At 38.8% G+C, this 20,901-nt stretch overlaps 1 protein-coding gene across 1 annotated transcript in view; it reads left to right on the top strand.

The window, feature by feature from the left end:
• The first annotated feature begins 10,612 nt into the window (after positions 1-10,612).
• LOC122816256 (extracellular calcium-sensing receptor-like) overlaps positions 10,613-20,901 on the top strand; it is a 133,076-nt gene continuing 122,787 nt past the window's right edge. The window contains exons 1-3 of the mRNA XM_044088994.1: positions 10,613-10,867; positions 17,857-18,134; positions 18,309-18,600. Coding sequence (XP_043944929.1) covers positions 10,613-10,867; positions 17,857-18,134; positions 18,309-18,600 — 825 coding nt within the window. The remainder of the gene's footprint in view (positions 10,868-17,856; positions 18,135-18,308; positions 18,601-20,901) is intronic.

The following is a 20,901-nucleotide window of genomic DNA, read 5'->3' as shown; positions in this document are numbered from 1 at the left end:
GGACAACAAAACTAATTGGTTAGGATGGAATAACTATAATCATGCCCTTCTAAGCTTTAATACGGGTTTAATGCTAATAGTCCCGTTCAATCCAGATGGTCTCCCTGCGTCTAGCCTTAATTGCCATACCAGCTCACGGTACTCGAGGGTGGATTCCCAGTCACCACCCCTGAGATCTGGTTCCACTTGTTCTAAAACAAAGAATTTGATGATACTACCTGGGCAAAGAAGGGAATGCTTAAAAAAAGCATTAGTTTCTTTCTGTTTAGCCATGTCATATAAGTGTTCATAGATCCGTCTCCTGAATTCTCTTTCAGTCTTCCCCACGTAGAAACTCGAACACGTGATACAAATACCCAGGTACACCACCCCTTTGCTTCCACAAGAGTAGGAACCAGTTGGTTTCGTCCTAAACCTCCTGGATGGAATGTACATGGATTCGACGTTCATTAAAGCATGGCATTGGCTACAAGAGCCACATTTGTAAGTGCCCTTCTTAGATTGTTTCACCTTCTTTTTGTTATCTGGTTTCCTTTCAAAAATTTCTTTGAAGTTGATGCCTCTTTTTCTAACGAAACTAGGTCTGGGGGGTAAAAGGTCCTTGAAATCTTCATAAAGGGCTAGAACCGGCCAGTAGTTTCTGATGGTTTCCTCCATTTCTTTGGAACTAGATGAATAGGTGTATATAAAACTGTTTGTAGGGTGGTTGGATACTCTGGAAGTTGATGGAATAGCCAACTCTGGTCCTTTTCCCAAAATAGGTGTGTATAAGGTTTTCCTGAATACTTTGATCTCATCAACTAAACCCATAAACATTTCTAGGGGATATCCTCTTTCCAGGAATAAGGCTCGCAAGGTTTTAACTTCAAACTCAAAGTCCTCATCAGTGCTACAGATTCTACTCGCTCTTATGAGTTGCCCTTTAATGATTCCCCTTTTCTGATATAAGGGGTGTGCACTATCAAAGTGTAACAATGAGTTAGAAAAGGTGGGTTTGCGGTATAATTTAGAATGGAAAGTATTCTGGTTGAAATCCTTGAACAAGGTAATGTCCAAGTAATGGAGCTCCTCAGGGTTAGCAGTGTATGTGAATTGTAGAAAACCAGTCGAGGTGTTGATATATTGGAAGAATTCTTTGAACTCACATTCTGAGCCTCTCCAGAGGATGCAAATGTCGTCCAGGTAGCGTCTGTAAAAAAGGATATGTTGCTGCCAGGGGGGTATCAAGACAAATGTGTGTTCCCATTTATGCAACACCACGTTAGCATAAAATGAGGCACAAGATGCCCCCATGGTGACCCCTTTACGTTGCCTGAACAGTTCGCCATTGAAAAAAATAAAGTTGTTCATCAGGACCATATCCATCAACTCCGTTAGTAAATTTGTAAGCTTATTGTTGAGGCTGGTTTCATTACTGACAAATTCTGTAAACCACTCTAGACCTTCTTGGTACTTCTAAACTGTAGTACTGCTAAACTGTACTAAACTAAATAAACATAACATAAATGAGAACGTCAGGATTATCAAGCAATAAATGAGAGGGTGTATAATTATTTGCATGTAGAAAAACCCAGGATACCGGTCATGTTCGGGATTCCCAAAATCCATAAGGGAACTCATCCTTTAAGGTTCAGACCTATAGTATCAGGTGCGGGAGGTGTCACTGAGCCCATTGAAAAATTCATCGATCACTTAACCAAGGCCTTTATGCCCCTCCTTAGCCATGTTTGCAAGGACTCCTGGCACTTTCTCCGTAATATTCCTGTTTCCTGTTTTTCACGTGATTTGATCATGATCACCATAGACATTAAGGACCTCTTTTCGAGCATTCCTCACCAAGAAGGTCTAGAGTGGTTTACAGAATTTGTCAGTAATGAAACCAGCCTCAACAATAAGCTTACAAATTTACTAACGGAGTTGATGGAGATGGTCCTGATGAACAACTTTATTTTTTTCAATGGCGAACTGTTCAGGCAACGTAAAGGGGTCGCCATGGGGGCATCTTGTGCCTCATTTTACGCTAATGTGGTGCTGCATAAATGGGAACACACATTTGTCTTGATACCCCCCTGGCAGCAACATATCCTTTTTTACAGACGCTACCTGGATGACATTTGCATCCTCTGGAGAGGCTCAGAATGTGAGTTCAAAGAATTCTTCCAATATATCAACACCTCGACTGGTTTTCTACAATTCACATACACTGCTAGCCCTCAGGAGCTCCATTACTTGGACATTACCTTGTTCAAGGATTTCAACCAGAATACTTTCCATTCTAAATTATACCGCAAACCCACCTTTTCTAACTCATTGTTACACTTTGATAGTGCACACCCCTTATATCAGAAAAGGGGAATCATTAAAGGGCAACTCATAAGAGCGAGTAGAATCTGTAGCACTGATGAGGACTTTGAGTTTGAAGTTAAAACCTTGCGAGCCTTATTCCTGGAAAGAGGATATCCCTAGAAATGTTTATGGGTTTAGTTGATGAGATCAAAGTATTCAGGAAAACCTTATACACACCTATTTTGGGAAAAGGACCAGAGTTGGCTATTCCATCAACTTCCAGAGTATCCAACCACCCTACAAACAGTTTTATATACACCTATTCATCTAGTTCCAAAGAAATGGAGGAAACCATCAGAAACTACTGGCCGGTTCTAGCCCTTTATGAAGATTTCAAGGACCTTTTACCCCCCAGACCTAGTTTCATTAGAAAAAGAGGCATCAACTTCAAAGAAATTTTTGAAAGGAAACCAGATAACAAAAAGAAGGTGAAACAATCTAAGAAGGGCACTTACAAATGTGGCTCTTGTAGCTAATGCCATGCTTTAATGAACGTCGAATCCGTGTACATTCCATCCAGGAGGTTTAGGACGAAACCAACTGGTTTCTACTCTTGTGGAAGCAAAGGGGTGGTATACCTGGGTATTTGTATCACGTGTTCGAGTTTCTACGTGGGGAAGACTGAAAGAGAATTCAGGAGACGGATCTATGAACACTTATATGACATGGCTAAACAGAAATAAACTAATGCTTTTTTTAAGCATTCCCTTCTTTGCCCGGGTAGTATCATCAAATTCTTTGTTTTAGAACAAGTAGAACCGGATCTCAGGGGTGGTGACTGGGAATCCACCCTCGAGTACCGTGAGCTGGTATGGCAATTAAGGCTAGACGCAGGGAGACCATCTGGATTGAACGGGACTATTAGCATTAAACCTGTATTAAAGCTTAGATGGGCATGATTATAGTTATTCCATCCTAACCAATTAGGTTTGTTGTCCCATGTTTACAAACACTATGCCCTTCTTTCACTACCACTTGGCACTTGCGCATTTTGTCAGAACACACGACTTAGGGACCCAAGATTCACTAGTTTCCTTTTCCCTAACTCCCACGCTCTTTTTTTCTTTGGTTTGACAACCTGACTCTTGGTCCTAGGGTGCCTTTTTTGATGTGAACTATGAAAAAGAATCAAGACTCCTATTACAAACCAACATTAAATAAAATGCTCCCTCACACTTCTAACAGAATTTTGTCTCCCAGGTTCATCAAAACTTATGGATTTCCAACGTTTCCAATAGCAGTATTTTAAACTATTTTAATTCTGATTCTATTATATTTGAAACAGCGTTTTTAATGTTTTGTAATTGTATATGCATAATCCAGCTTTTAAATATATATATATTTTTTAACAATATAAGTTTTTATCTCATGTTTTAATCAATGCAAAGCCCCTTTAAGGAATCTAACAACTGATTGACAACACTTGTTTTCAATTAATGTGTTACCCATGGTTATATAAAAAGGTTTGGCTTCAGCAAATGCTTTTGTACTCACTTGAAAAAGCTCAGGATTACCCTGAGCGAAAGCGCTTGTGTTTATTTCTTCATGGACCTACTTGAATAAAGGATTTTCGTATTCTACATCAGCTTTTGTTTTTTTGTTCCTGGTAGCTGTGGAATCGTGTTACTTGGATTTCTGGCATCTTTTTGGATCTCCATATATATATCTGCCGTGCACTCCAGTCGACTAGCTTGTAGTGATCATAATGTCAAGTGTTTACAATCTGCACTGTCAGAAATGTAAACCATGCCATGAATGTCATTAAACAGCTATGTACGTCATGAGTGCATCACTGAAACGGATATCCCACATGCATGTGGTATTACACCTTGATGGGGGTTCCATGCCATCAGACAGTAATATTTATGCAACAAAACTAATACTTAGAGATGCACAAATAGATGTGTGACAGCTCACAGTGGCAAAAGTTGGACACATCAGTTGCACATCACTGGAAAAATATATATGGAGGGACATGAGGAAAGGTGCATTGTACTCAGGTATTGTTATGGTGAAGGCTGTGAACTATGAAGGTATTATGGCCTTTCATGTTGATGTCCTACACATACTCAGTAGTTGTGTTAAATACAAGGGAGCACTTACCACCATGGACACGTGCTGGTGGACATTCCACATACCATATATTCCAAGACTCATAATAACTGGTCTGCTGATAAGGTGTGATGTCTACATGATCCTTTGTTTGTGCATGTGTCTGCATAATGAAACAAATCCCCACATGTATTTTTTTTATCATCTCATGTGTTGTCATGGCTGTGGCAGCAATTTTTGATGTGTATCGATACTGCCTGAATTATACCAGTATCACAGTTGGACTCAATGATTGTCCACAATCTGTAGTCCTTCAGACAGCTGTTGGTGGGACACAGGATTTGTATATCATTCTTGATGTCTGTGACTTAAATCTTGGACAGGAAAGGGACTAGTAGACAGCCCTGATGTATACACTTGATCACTGGATATGAGATATAGGTCACTTCACATATTTCTACATATTTATATGCCACATATGTGATCCACTGTTCTACCCACTTGAGGATATAGGTGTTGATGGCCACATCTGTCATTGTGGAGTGAATACTTCAGAGTGGAAGTGTCGACTGCTTTGGCCTTTTCAAGTTCCATAGGATGATATTGCTGTCATCCTGCATGCAATACATGAGCTCTTTGAGGACATCTGACAGATGTAACATCTGGGATGCCATACATGAGCTCTTTGAGAACATCTGACAGATGTAACAGACATAGATGTAGCATCAAAAACTCACACATGTCTGTTGCACACAGCTGAGATATTACTAGTGTCCATTTAGAGAAGATCCATGATGACATGTTGGTTTAACCACATATTAGGAGAGTCAGGGTGTTTCTATACATGCATGCATCAGGTGCTGTCTCCAGCCCACTCAGATGGATGCATGTCAATGTACACCCTTCTATGGGAATATAGTCCATCTGGTGGGTGTGTTGAAGTGTATATCAAACTATGTCAGCTAGGCGTATTTTCTGAGTCATGCTATAGGCTATCTGTGAGTTGTCACAGTCCATTGATTCTGTGTGATAGGCCTGTGTGAAGGTAAGACAGTGCATACTGCCTATCTTGATCTGTCCTAGGGTTTGGACGCAATCTCCCTATTCAGGTGTCATTGACAAACTCTACCAGCTGGAGATTAACACTTATGTCACTAGATGATAAACCAATGTCCTCACTGACAGGCCACATACTGTGAAAGTCAGTGAATCAACCTCTACCATTGCAGCTGTCAACACTGGTGTACTCCAAGAATCTGTGCTGGGTCCAATACTGTTTTGAATCTATTTCTGAACAGTCCAGGCTACAAATTATGACCTGTAGCTTACCATGTTTGCTGATTGATGCATATTGGTTGCAATCATTGAGTCCACCAATGTTGTGACTATACTACAAAAGGTGCTAACACACACAAATGATTGGTGCCAAAGCTACATTTTCTACTAATAAATACAGAATGTGTCAGGATTTGTGCCTTATGCAAAGAGGAATTTCCTGGTAAACACACCATTGACAACACTCTCCCCTATGCTGAAAGCACTTGTTCAAGATTTGGGAACACACGTAGATAGCAATCTGATCTTTGACCAAGTGTCCACAGTGGTATGGAAAGGCTATGTCATGCACCTCAGAAGTCAAGACATTGTATCCAGCTCTGAGGATGATATAACAGCACTGTACTCAAACCTCATCTGAACACTAATATAATGCATCCTTTTGCATGTACCTTACAGGACACCTGCAGCAGCTAGACAGATCATGAGGGTTTCACACCAAGGAAATGCAGGTCATACAAACCATGCTATGGACATGGATATACTATAAGCCCTGTTCCTGAAATCTGTATTGGCAAGGATGAGGTGACTTGTGCTTGGACTACATGACATTGCTGACCCTACCCTGATCTGTATACTGCACATCAGCAAATCAGCAGAGTCTGGTAAAGGGAAGATGGTAAAAGCAATGTCCCACATGCTGTTGTAAAATTCTGTCTCTAATGTCAAGCAAGTGCATAACCACATAGACTCACACCCAGTTGACTCCAGTAAGAATTGAACCCCTACCTATCTAAGTACATAGACTACTTAACTCTGTAATTAAGCCAAGCGCCACAGCTCAAGTCCAGCTTGGAGTGTCTTAGACAACACTTTCTAGCTGATGACATCAGCAGTGTCTGGGGAGGAAAAATTTTGAGAACACAGCCTCACATGCTGTTGTCAAATGCTCTCTCTAATGTCAAGCAAGTACACAAACACACACACAGTTGACTGCAGAATAGAACCCCTTCATAGACTGAAAATAGAACCCTTACCTATCAGAGTACACAAACTACGGAACACAGTACATTACCCACATGGCGCAAGTCTCATTTGGAGTGCGTCAGACAATACTTTGTAGGTGATGCCATCAGCACTGTCTGTTGAGAAGAATATAACAGTGTCTCACATGCTGGTGTAAAATGCTGTCTGTAATGTCAAGCAAGAGCTCACATGCACACACACACACACACACACACACACACACACACACACACACACACACACACACACACACACACAGACGCACACACGCACACACACACACACACACACGCACACACGCAGAGCTGACTGCAGTGAGAATAGAATCTCTGCATATCTAAGTGCATAGACTACAGAACACACTACTTTAAACATGGGCCACAACACAAGTCTGACTTTTACAAGACTGCAGGTTAATTTATAGTAGATGATTTCAGCAGGCCATGTGGGAGACCAGATATTGGGTGGGCTGCATGAAAGGGATATGTAGGCATCTTCAAGAACCAAAATACTGTCAATCCATTGTATTGAACCAGTAATTGTGGGATATACACTTCTGTTTTTTCTGTCTAGACCCAAACACACAGTTGGCTACAGTGAGAATAGAACCCCTACCTATCAAAGTACACAGACTATAGAACACACTGCTTTACACACTCACCACTTCATAAGTCTCCCTTTTACAAGGCTGCAGGACAATTTATAGTGGATGACATCAGCAGGCCATGTTAGAGAGAAGATATTGGGAGGTCTGCTTGAAATGGATGTGTAGGCATGTGCAAGTATCAAAATACTGACAACCCATGGAATTGGGGCAGTAACTGTAGGTCTGGCTACACACAAACACACACACACACACACACACACACACACACACACACACACACACACACACACACACACACACACACACACACACATACATGCACACAGTTGCCTGCAGTGAGAACAGAACCTCTACCTATCTAAGTACACAGACAACAAAACTCAGTACTTTACACAGGTGCCATGCCACAAGTCTGGCTTTTACAAGGCTGCAGGATAACTTATAGTGGATGACATCAGCAGGCCATGTTGAAGAGGAGATGTTGGTAGGGCTACATAGCTTCATAGTTTCATAGGTTCATAGGAGGTTACTAGGCTAATGGCCCTAAGGCGTTTCTAAGCCTAGCTGTGTAAGAACATAAGTACCCTTATTGAGCATATTTAGATGGTCATTGTTAGCAGAATGATTTTTGAGTTGCACTGACTGCCACTATCGATGAGAGCATAGGTGCCACCTAATGGGTGAATTTACAATCACCCATCCAGTTGTGAAGGTTGCACTTGAACAGGGTCATTGAGGAGCACCGCTTCACATGCAGTGGGAACCAATTACAGAGGAGTGGCAATCAGTGGGAGATATATCTGTCTCAACAGCATGTTCTCTTTATGTCATAGGCTAGGTTGACCCATTTCGTTTGCAGATGTCCAGCATTTCCAGTTGTGCAGGGTCTGAGACTGCTCTGTAGGCCAGGCATCTCAAGCAGGCTGAATGATACTGAGTACAGTGATACGTCTTTAAGTCTGCCCATGTATGTCATGTTTTGCAGGCCCTGGATTCTCCAGGTCACAAACCTCTGTGTTTTCTCCAGTTGCTGCAGGTGTCTGGTAAGGTACAGAAAGAAGGGAGCATTGCACACAATTAGTGGTCTGATAAGGGTCGAGTACAGTGGGGCTATGACCTCACTGGTCTTGGATGTGATGCCCTTATTTATAAGGTGTTCCATGAAGAATGTGTGTCTCATCACTATGGAGATATAGTGATTGAATTGTATATTGCTATCAACATGTGTTATCAAGTCTCACAACACTGTGTTTAAACTTTCAGGGGTGCTATGTATATCATAATTAGCAAGTGTACTTCATTGCCAAAAGGGACAATGAGGCATTTTATTTGCTTAAGGTTCAGTTAATAGGTTTGGCACCAATCATTTGTCTGTGTCATCCCTTTATAACATATGTTAACATTGTTGGGGGACTTAAGAGTGCACCAAGTTGACAGTCATCTTCAAACTTGGTAAGCCAAAGGTATCTACCTTTGCCTGGATTCCAGAAAAATAATTTCCAAACAGTTGAGGACCTAGCAGAGATCCTTATGCTATTCCACTGGTAAGTGGTCTAGTGGTAAAGGTGTACTGCCCAACTTTGACAGTGTGCATTCTGACAGTGAGCCAGTTGGCTATCCATCTAGTAATGCATGGGTCAATCCCCAAATGGGAGAGTTTCTCTGTGATACCTGAATGGGGGATATTGTCAAAGGGCCTGGATGCATCAACATAGGTGGTAAGGCCTGTTATCGCACATCCAGGTGTTTGAGGTCATTATCAAAGAAGTCTAATAAGCAAGATGCACCCTTGAGAGAACCAAAATGGGTTGAGTAAAGTGTATGGAAGATCACCTCTGTTTATGTGGCTAAGGTCCATGATGATTCCTTCCACAGCCTTGTAGATAAGGCTGTTTATTATGTGTCAATAATTCTAGTTCTGCATGTTACTGGCTTGATATGCATTGCATATCAGACAACATATTAATTTATGTAGTGTAGTCGATATATGTGTGAAAAAATGCTGAGACACCAAGGTGCAGTACTTGTAGGAGGCAACGCATGGTTTTATTGTAAATATGTGACATATTGTTAGATTAAAAACTTCAATTTGTTATGTTTCCACATGTAATTTCATGTCATAAACAAGAAATGGATAGTAAACAGCACTGTTACATAATAATGTGTACTTATCCATAGCGCAGTGAGAAGTGAGATTGAACAATGGTTAGCAAAGTGTTTGCGCATGTGAGATACACATTTCCATTCATTTTTCTCTGTTTGCACATAGTTAACCAGTGCACAAATGTAAATCGCATTGCTAATGTATGACAGTTGATAGTGAGTCTATGAGATACACATGCTGCTTAATTGACTCTGTGGCAGCACATGTTAATGTATTGATGCATTCCTTTTTGAGGCCATATGATACTGGGTTCGAGTACAGGTGTATCTAATACTGTTAAATACTTTTCGTTATAGAGTGATATTGCAATGACATGAATTGTTTATACAAGCTGTGTTGCTGTATGTTGGCATAGCACAGCACTGTTAAGTGGCATTGCACGGGGGTAACCACAACTGTTTGCTGCAATTCATCATTGCTGCATGATGCATACCTCTGCACAAACATGGAGACCAAAAAGTTAAGGGATCCATTGCTTTTTCAGCAACATATGTGTGGTGTGTGTGATTCCACTTTTAGACCAGATTAAAGGTGTTTAAATGGGTTAAATAGCAAAGTGGTGAAAAGGGGAGCAGGAGGGAGATAGGAAAGAACCGTAACTATCCATTTATTTAACAATGTAAAGTGAACCTATGTGCAAAATATTAACCAAATTTGGACTGTCACCTCCAGAGGGAGTGATGACCACAATGCAATCATGTTGTATAGGCAATTGGACTAAATCAAGTGTGTCAAGAAGACACATGTGCTAAATGAAGAGCTATGTAAGGGACGATTATTTTTTTTGTAGGACAAGTGCCCATTTCCTTTTTTTAATTTGAGAGAGAAAAAAATATTGGGGAAGAGACATAGGTATGTCTGGGTCAGGTAAGTTGTGTAGGTGAGGAAGCAATTGCAGACAGGCAAGACAAACAAGACAAGAGACAGGGATGGTGATGGACATAAAAGGTTTTGGGACAGCATGAGTGGGGTGAGGGTGGGGATATCCAGAGCTCATGGTCATCAAGCTGGGTGAGATTCAAGTCCTGACCCAGTGGACAGTCATCACTGGCTGGAGTGCTTGATGTCTCTTTCTTCTCCTCCTTCTTGTACTACACAAAATGAGGGAGAATAGCCTCTCCTGCCAGTCTAGGTGGGTACTAATGGTGTGGCGCACAATCCTATTCACCATCCCTGGCAACTCAGTGCAGGTGATAACATCACCATCTCCACCACTGCTGCCAGATGGTACCACTGGACCAGCCTCCAAGGCAGAACTATCTGAGGGGGCAGGAAATGCAGGTGCAGCAGAGGCACTGCTGCCAGGTTGGCTCACAGACATGCTGGGCATTGGTGCTGGAGCCGGTGGAGGGGAAAATGGAGGATTCTGTGTGGCAGGCCTACCCCTTAGTGATGCGGTACACATTGATGATGTGGACACATTTTGACAGCACATAAAATTAAATTAAATAAAAATTAAATAAAATACGGATAAGATAAAATAAAAATTAATTTTTACAATAAAATAACATAACATAAAAATAAAATAAAAAAGAGAGATAAGGGTTGGGGTGAAAGAAAAAAGAGAGAAGACTAATACCTTCATATGTTATATACAATGCATTAATACAATTATTTGACTCTATTATCTTAACTTTTACAGTTAAGACTACCACCTTCTAACAGATGTATACTATACTACAGATTGCAGCAAATAATCCTTGACATGTGCATATATTGCACATATGTGTGTTCCGATTATACAGATTACAGCTTACAGCAGGGCATTTGTGCCACTAGTATAGAGGTTTTAATTTAATTTAAATATTTATTGAATAATTAACAGTATTGTATAGTTAGGAAGTGTAGTATTTGAACACACAACCTCTTACTAAAGTTTAATATTGTACTCTTGGAAAGTGCTACAGACTAATACATGCATACTTGCTTTTACAGTTGAGATATGCATGTGTGGTTTGATACCAATCTATGAAATACCAAAAACTTATCTTTAACTTTTAATGCTACAATAACACTAGTCTTGTGCTGCATACATACCACATGATTACCTGATCCTTACCAATCTGGCACTGTGGGTTCTGACACTGCACTCCCGATCACTGGCAGCTGTGGAAGAAACAGACCACAGCAGAAGAAAATTATACAACACCACTCTTGCCTGTATTCATTTTTCTAAGTCTTATAAAACCTTTTTGTAGTTGAGACTTACACAGATGTGGGATGTCCCCAGTCCTAAATTCCTTTATACAGCTGTCAAGGGTGTCCCTCTTTCTCCTCCATAGGTCATTAAAACGATGCCTGCATTGGTCACCAGTGTGCAGAATACCTATTGCACTGGATACAGCCTGGGATAAACTGTCCCAAGCCTCAGACTTGTACTGGGAGACAGAATAGTTCCCCTACAAAAGCCTTTGGTGGTGGTACTTAACTAGGAGTCCAATGAATATCCTGGACTCCTGGACACCCCACCTCTGTGGCCTAAACCTAGCACCTTCCTCACAAATGCCTGCCATGGATCAAGAGCAATGGAGACTGATGGTTTTCCACCAGTTCCAATTATGACATTTACTGGAGTACATGCACTGTTTGAAACTGCTACGCGCAACTTACCATCATGCAAATACACTCCTTGGGGGTACACACTGCACAATGGTGAATGGAGAGCAGCAGTAAGGCATTACATAATTGCAATTGCAATTGCAAGGTTCTTGGATGTACAGACTGTTGCGTATGTGTCTTAGGCAGATGTGAAGGCCATGTCAATGCAGATAGCAGAATTATTCTTACAGGAATATAGTACACAGTATACCCTCAGTCATACATCTAATAATAAATGTGATAATACATAGATAAATAAATAAATAAGTGACACAATACTAGTGTGTCATCCCTCATCCATATAATTGATATCAGCTTCACTACCTCAGGTATTATAAGTGAGAGTGCCTATAATGGGACATGGAGCAACAGTAAAAGTTTATGGAATATCTGTATTCAAACCAGGGAGCATGTGTATGGCAATACTACACTTACACCTGTTGCCACAAGAAGGTTGAAATAACACTTGGCTATCTTTTAATTAATTGCTATAAACTACAATGTCACAACAGTAAAAAAGATGTTGCACACCCTATACTAAAATCCAGGGCCATATGTATTCCAGCCCTACACCGACACCTGCTGCCACATAACTATCTACACGACATTCCCCAATTTGCTAATAATTATAAAGGTGTCTGTTAAGCGCTGAACAATGCTGCTTAGCTGGTTTGAGCGGTGTTCAATAGAGTTAACAGAATGCATCCAGTTTCTATTTTTGGCTGTCTGGGTCCTGTCTACTATCTGGGTGGTCCAGTCATCCAGACAACAGCCACAGGTGAGAAAACAGAGCTTTATTAGTGTCTAGCACCTCAAAAATAATGTCTTCAATGAGTACAAACCATACTTAATATATAGTAAAACTAATAAAACAATTAGCACATAAAATGCATCAATTAATTAAATACTTCCAATTACACTCCTTGTTTAGCCCTTACAGTGCCAATGTAGCATACTTAAGAACTCTTTGTCACACGCACAGTTTTCTTTGAGGGACGAGATGAATGTGAGTGCATTAAAGTTTAGTTTTTTACGTATTTGATGGTAGATGACAGGTTTAGCTTGGTATAGGTATTTTTTGAGTAGGAATGTTGGGGAGTGATCACTGAGGCTATCTGATAAGCAGCTTGTTATATATGACTGGGGGCTCTTACTGACTAGTATCCAATCCAGGGTAGCATGCTTGCTGGAGTTTTTATTTATCCTGGTTGGTGACTGGACTAGTTGGGTGAAGTCATGAAGGTTTACATGATGGGTTGGATGTTTGCCAGAGCAGGATTGCCAGTCAATATTGAAATCACCTAAAATTATAGTTTCTTGGGGGAGATGGTGGGTAGACCAGCTGAGGAGGTTTTCTAGTGGAGGGATGTTTTGGCCAGGTGAGAAGTAGCATCCAGTTATGTTGATGATTTTGTTCTGGTTTATGTTGAGGTTGGAATATATTATTTCTTCATTGCCTATTTGTGGATCTGATGATTTTAAGATCTGGATGTTTAGATGCTGTTTAAATATTATAGCTACACCGCCTCCTTTCTTGTTTAGCCGGTCTACTCTTAGTACACCATAACCTGTAGGGAGTATTTGCTCACTGGTAATGTGAGGTTTTACGCAGGTTTCTGTCAGGATGACTATATCTGCGGAGTACAAGTCTATGGTGGCATGGAGTTCATGGACTTTGTTGGATATACTTCTAATATTTAGGCTTAGTAGAAGGAAGTCACTTGGCTTTCTATTGGCTGTAATATGGGAGAAGTTGTGGTTTCTAGTCTGATTATGAGGATTGGGGTTGGAGATGGTAGGGCCAGAGTTGGGGTGGATGTCTTCACTTAGGGCTAGTTTTGATACGCATGAGGTTATTAGTTTTCTCAGTTTTTGAATGTGTTTGTTTATAAGGGAAACTTTATGATTGTGCTCTTTGGGTAATAGGTATGGTGGGAAGGTTACTATGTTAAGTTGTAGGGATGCCTTAAGTTTGAGTAATGTAGTTGGTAGAATATGTGGGGGTGCATAGGGATGGTTCTTGAGTTGGTGGGAGAGGAGCTGAGTGAGGGTGAGACATGAGTGGTGGTGTGAGTAGTAGTACAGTGGTAGTGGTTGAGTGGGGGAATGATGGAGCTTTGGTAGGATGTAAGATATGCAAGGAGAGTGCATGCAGTGAGCATAGGTAAGGTATGCTTGTACATGTTAGTTGAGGAGGTGTGATAGTAGTGGGAAGATGGAGGAGGTAGTGTTGGGTTAGCACTGTGGTTGGCTATTGGAAAGATGGGAGGGGTTTGTGAGTGTAATAAAGGTGAGACCACTGGGGGCGGGAGGGAATAGGGGGCAGGGTGAGGAGCGAAGCGGGTAGAGACCCTGTTAGTTGCTCTTATGAGGGGGCTGGAAACAATCGGGTAACAGAGTTAACTGGTAAATGAACATATGATAGTGACAAGGGTGGTTGTAGTTTTAAAAATGGTGCCTGCCACAGGTAATATTTATTAACTTTGGGATTGTCTTAAGGTAATAAACAGGGAAGGGGGAGGGGAGAACAAGGGTGTGAGCAGGCAGTTCTTTGTACTGCTGCTAATGAGCCAAAGCAAAGACAAGTTTGCATTTAAGAAACAATCACAATTGACCAAGGACTGCTCTGAAACTGTAAGTCATTTCTTAACCATTACTCAGGTGGAAAAAAGGATAACCTTGTATCAGTAGGCTACTGTGGTCTCAGCTTAAATTAACAAACACACAGTATTGATCAGTTATGGATACTATTTGCTAACAGAAGGGAATAAGAGAGAAAGTGGAAGGTTAGTGTGTGTGTGGGGGGGTGGGGGCTGCTTACAAGCCAAAGAAGAGTGCTCTCCAGGGGAAAATGAATATTGGCTCAAACAGGTAGACACATACTCAAAGTTAACTTTAGCTGTTTGCAGACAGTTCAGACCCGGACTGCGTTTTTCTTATAAGAATGATAAAGGTGGTACCGCAGTTGAATACTTAAAAGTGGTGTTAGGTCTAGAAAAGTAGAGTACAGAGAAGAGTAAGCACTTTGAGATGGTAAAGATATATTATAAAGATTACAAAAAACAAACTGAGCAAATAGCTACTGTATGCAGCAAAATATGTCTTGAACCAACTACTAGTATATGCAGATACTGAGCCAAATTGGAAAAACATCTGTTAGAAGAAACCTCAAGACAGTTATGCAGTCACAGATAAAAATATAGCAAGCAGCACTCTGTCGAGGTTGTCTAATGTGATTCTATCCACCAGTAACAGCACAATTATATAGAAATAATTAGACACCAGTATGAGCTGTCTCACACAACACAATTACATGAATAACATTAGTGAACAAGGTGCAGCTATGCAAATAGACCATACTATTATACTAAAAACAACTTGGTACAGACAAAATGCTAGCATGCCATAGTAGCTTCCAATAATAAAGCATAAATCATATTATGCTTTAGATTCTTATTAGATTATATTATATCAGATAATGATTAGATCATATTAGATTCTTTATATTGTTTATACTGTTAATATAATTACAATTTATTATATCTTTAATGTTATCAGTTATAATTATTCCTAAATAATTAATTTTCTTCCCTTTGACAATATATTTAATTAATTTATTTTTGATTATATTCTTATTTGTATTTATAGGTAGGATTTTTGTTTTGTCATTGTTAAATGTTAAACCAGATTTTCTTTGAAATACATCAATTGCTAAAAGGACTGCTGATATTGAATTATCACTGTCATTTAATGTCAGTAGGATGTCTTCAGGAAACAGCTGAATTTTAGCCTTTAAATCCTCATTTATGTTAATACCTTTTAAATCTATATTTGATCTAGGAAAATTAGTAAAATGGTTCCATAGTTAGGGTAAAAAGCAGAGGAGAAAGAGGACATCCTTGTTTGGTTCCTTTCAAAATTTGTATAGAATCAGAAGTAAAAGTACCTGTTCTAACATATGCAAAACAAGAATTATAAAGAAGATTAATAAGATGTGTGAAGTTACTTGAGAAATTATATTCTTCTAAAACCAGCGAGAGATATTTCCAGTTTACCAAGTCAAGTCCACTATTAATATCAAGACTCATTAATGTCAAGTTCTCTTTTGTTTTTGTTTTTTTGCATAGTCAATTATTGTGATTATTCTTTTAATATTATCATAAGGATTTCTGTTTAAGATAAATCCAGTTTGATCTCTGTCAGTCATGGAGTGTAGATTATATTTAATCTATTAGCATGAATTGCCATGAACACTTTATAATATAGCAATAACCCATGCCTGGGTGTGGGTAATGCGGGATTTACCCACGGTTGGCATGGTTTGGTCCCCGAGGGCGAAGCCCGAAGGACCAAACAAAGACAACCGTGGGTAAATCCCGCATTACCCACACCCAGAAGTGGGTTATTGCTATTATACTATGACATTATTTAAGAAAAGAAATAATTACTTTTCTTAAATAATGGCATTGTATAATGCCTCTTTGCTGCCCTTCCGCAGCTGTCTTTTATCCGCAGCAGTTCTGATATACTGCCATTGCCTACGCAGTACATCAGAGCTGTGGCCAAAAGCAATGGAGAAAGCAAGATCTCCGTTGCTTTTTACTGTTTCGCTATGTTAAATGGGTTTAACATAGCGAGACAGCTTTAAAATAAGCAACGGAGATCTCCATTGCTTATTTTAAAGCTGTCACGCTATGTTAAACCCATTTAACATAGCAAGTCAGGTTTTAAAAAAAAAAGCAACGGAGAAAGCAAGATCTCTGTTGCTTTTTACACACTGTGTCGCTATGTTAAAGCAGTTTAACATAGCGAAACAGTGTTTTAAAAGAGACTTATACTAATGGAAAAAGTCCGGGTGACCGGACCTTTTTCCATTAGTATAAGTCGATTTACAACGTGCACGCTGGCCAATCAGCGTGCACGTTTTGGAATATTAATGGGGGGTCATGGTATAATCTACATTTAAAAATGAAATCAGCCTGTATGAAGAGCATTCAGTAGGATATTTGTCAGTTTTTAAAATTGGAGAAATAAGTGTATATCTCCAGGAAGGAGGAACTTTAGCTAGGTCCTTGACTATAGAAAAAAAAACTTGTATAGTATGTCTAGGGCTTCCTTGGGTAACAGCTTATGAAGTTCATATATAATCCCATCATTACCTGGTGCAGTAAATTTAAACTAGTGAAAGAACTTGCTTTAAAACATATACAAGACCATCCAGTACAAAAAAAACAAAGAGCCACAAAATGAAAAAACAAAACTTGTTATCAGAAGCATGCAGTTTGGATAAGATGTAGAATGCTGAGCATTAGGGCTGACAACATCATATCAAAATAAAGAAGGCTTACAAGGAACACTATGTTTATGCCATTCTTGGTGTGGGGTGTGATTAATGTGATATCCCAACCCAAGTACACTACTCTGGCTTCAAAGTTATAATTAAAGTTGTGTCATTTTGTAAGTTTTCCTTGCAAATCATTTAGCATCAGTCCTTTCATCCTACCATTATTCTTCTGGTGCTGTTTGATGCTTTGTGTGTAAACTATTGAAAGTGGACCAGTCACATTATTAAATGGCTAACACATTATTTACAAACTTTTATTAAATGCTGTAAACTGTGCAATATATCATCAAAATCCCTTGGAATTAAATATTCATTGTGCTATCCATGCTCTGGAGAGATGGACAATCAGAAAAACATATATGTACTATTAACATGCAGAAACCACCACTTGTCAATCTTTAAATCTAAAACATTTGATTTATGCTGTGCACTTTTATTATTTAGGGATTATTTTCATCTAGGGATGCAGCAGCCATATCCATAATTAAGAGTATAACATACTGTGGAATAATGATTATGACTAGGATTCTTCTGCTGCTTACATTTACTGCCTCTGCCTTCAGCTCCAATCAGCATGAAGCATGTAAGCCAAAGACCAGGAACATGAATGCATACTTGAGAGAAGGAAACATCTTGATTGGAGGAATATTCCCGGTGTTGTTAAAGAGCGATACACCAGAGAACACTTTTGCTGAGCCACCAACCCTTGTAAAATGTGAAAAGTAAGTGAAATATCATTGTTTATAATTTTAAATGACAGTCTGAAATGACACAATCTGCTGAGTATTTGTTAAACATTTCAGATAATGCAAATATGAAATTAATGGAACTAAGCATCCAAAATGGCTGCACATATTTTGTCATAAAATATTTATATTACCCTTTTTTCTTCCTAGATTTCAACTAAAGCCATATATTTTGGTTCAGAGCATGATCTTTGCTATTGATGAAGTTAATAGAAGCCCAAGCGTTTTACCAAACATCACTGTGGGATTTCAGATTCATGATTCTTGTTACATACCACTAAGAGCTCTTGAAAGTACAATGTATCTCCTTACCAACCAGAAACAATACATTCCTAACTATAGATGTCAGAAAGGAAACCCTCTGATAGCCATAATTGGAGAAAATGGTTCTCAACTGTCTATCTGTGTGTCTAGACTGCTTAGCCTTTATAGGTTTCCACAGGTAAAAATACAGTAATTGCTGAATTATGTACAGATTAATGTATACATATAGCAACTATAATGTTGTTCAGCAGGTATGTATGGTAAGAACAGTGTTAACTTTATCTGACACAATCTAGCAGTGCTGAAAAGTTAAGAAACGTGTTGTGGATAATATCATTTTTTATTTGGAGAGCAATAGTTTCCATACCTGGGTTTCCATCTTCATATCCCAAAACATTAAATATTATGACATACTGTATGATACATTGCATTTGACAAATTGTGGCACATTCTATCTTGAACAGCATATTTTACATGACCAAGAGTTACTATACATCCCAGGCAATTAAAAAAAATCAAATCTTGAGCCAAAATAGCATCAGCCCTTCATGGTAAAAGCATTTACAAATGAGCAGCACCTGAGAGGGGCACAGATGCAGTGCATCTGACAGAGGTATGTCACAGAACATGTATTAGTTTTAGTATATGAGGCAGCAATCGTCATCATCATTGTAAGATATATTAATAAGTAATAATGTCAGGGAGAATAAAAAGCAGATAAAAAAACTGCAAATAGATTGTGAAGCAGTCTACAAAGGGGGTTTCACTCAATAAAAGGGACTACACTGAACAAAAGGGGGTACACTCTACATATAAGCTAACTGACTGGCCTGGAAACAGAATGATTTTCAAAATTAAACACTAATAAAAGCTGCAATTTGTTAGATGTTATAATATATATAAATGTGTATATATATATATATATATATATATACATATATATATATATATATATATATATATATATATATATATAAAGGCAGTGAGCATATGTACCACATATGAGATATTAAGGTATGCAGGACTGTTTTTTTGTATACTTATATCAACTGAAAGTGCTGAAATAAGAAAGATAAGGAGAGGAGGAAATATATGTTTATGAATGCTATATGTATACATGATTATACCATGAGTGTTCACCATGCAAAATGATAAAAAAAAAACACAGAATGAAACATGACAATAATTCATAATATCGGCAAGACACCTAAGTGACACCCAGTACATGAAAAAAGGAAACAAATACCCTTTTTTGATGTACTAACCTAAATCCCACCCAAATTCAGCTCACATTTTCTAAATAGTGATAATGTTACAGAAAGTCTTTTTTCTAAAGGTAAGGCACACGGTTACAGTCAATGGCAGTGGCTGGGTTAACCCATATCAGCAAGGTAGATGGCTTTGCTTTGCTCAAAAAAAAAAAAACATTTAAGCAGAGAAATTGTTTGCAAAAGTATTGGCACCTTCTTAAAACTGATACTTTTTGTGTAAAATTCTTTCTGCTTACTTACAGAAAAGGAAATAGTTTGGGTCAAATGTTTGCCAAGTTTGAGATTGCTGATTACTAAAACCCCTAAAGGGTGCTATCTGTGTGAGCTCTGCTTGCATTGTCATAGAATGTAGGGTTGCCATTTGCTCCACCCACTACCACATTAATTTCAGCAAGAAAATGTGTAGTACTTCTTTTTCAAAGTTAATAATCCAGCTAACAATAGGTTTGAAAAAAAAAATAATACACTAAATGCAACAAATAAGCATATAAACAAACACGATGCAGTGAGTGAGTTTTTGTGTTTGTGTGTGTATCCCTCTCTGAGAGCATGCATATATATATATATATATATATATATATATATATATATATATATATATAATACACACATATATATACACATATATATATATATATATATATATATATATATATATATACATATATATATATTATATATATGTGTGTGTGTGTGTGTGTGTGTGTGTGTGTGTGTGTGTGTGTGTGTGTGTGTGTGTGTGTGTGTGAGTATATATATATATATATATATATATATATATATATATATGCATGGTTTACTATCAAACGGTGGAACGGACAATCTTCATGGATGGAAACTCTAAACATGGATGTTCGAATTACCATCTTGCTGAACATCTCCATGTTCGAAAGTTTATATCAGCAAATGCACAATGAAGTACTGTACATAGATTGAGGTAATAAACTCCAAAACCTTGTGCTTGTTTCTGAAGTCAGACCTGGTTCAGAGGTAAGACAAGAAAAAACTGTCACAAATAAAACACATAAGCCACACAAGGGTGCTGGATGGCCCCACTCCCCAAACATAGTCTTCTAAGAAATATAAGCTGAATCACAGCCCAAATAGCAGAAAACGAGTTTATTCAGCCCAAAGACACAACTGATAAGCACTTTCATCCCGTATCCACAGAACTTCATCAGATAATTAAAAAAACTACACAATTAACT

This window comes from Protopterus annectens, chromosome 12.part0 (assembly GCF_019279795.1).
Source record: "Protopterus annectens isolate FY-2018-M chromosome 12.part0, PAN1.0, whole genome shotgun sequence".
Classification (NCBI taxonomy): Eukaryota; Metazoa; Chordata; order Ceratodontiformes; family Protopteridae; genus Protopterus; species Protopterus annectens.
This window is presented reverse-complemented; position numbering and strand designations above follow the sequence as displayed.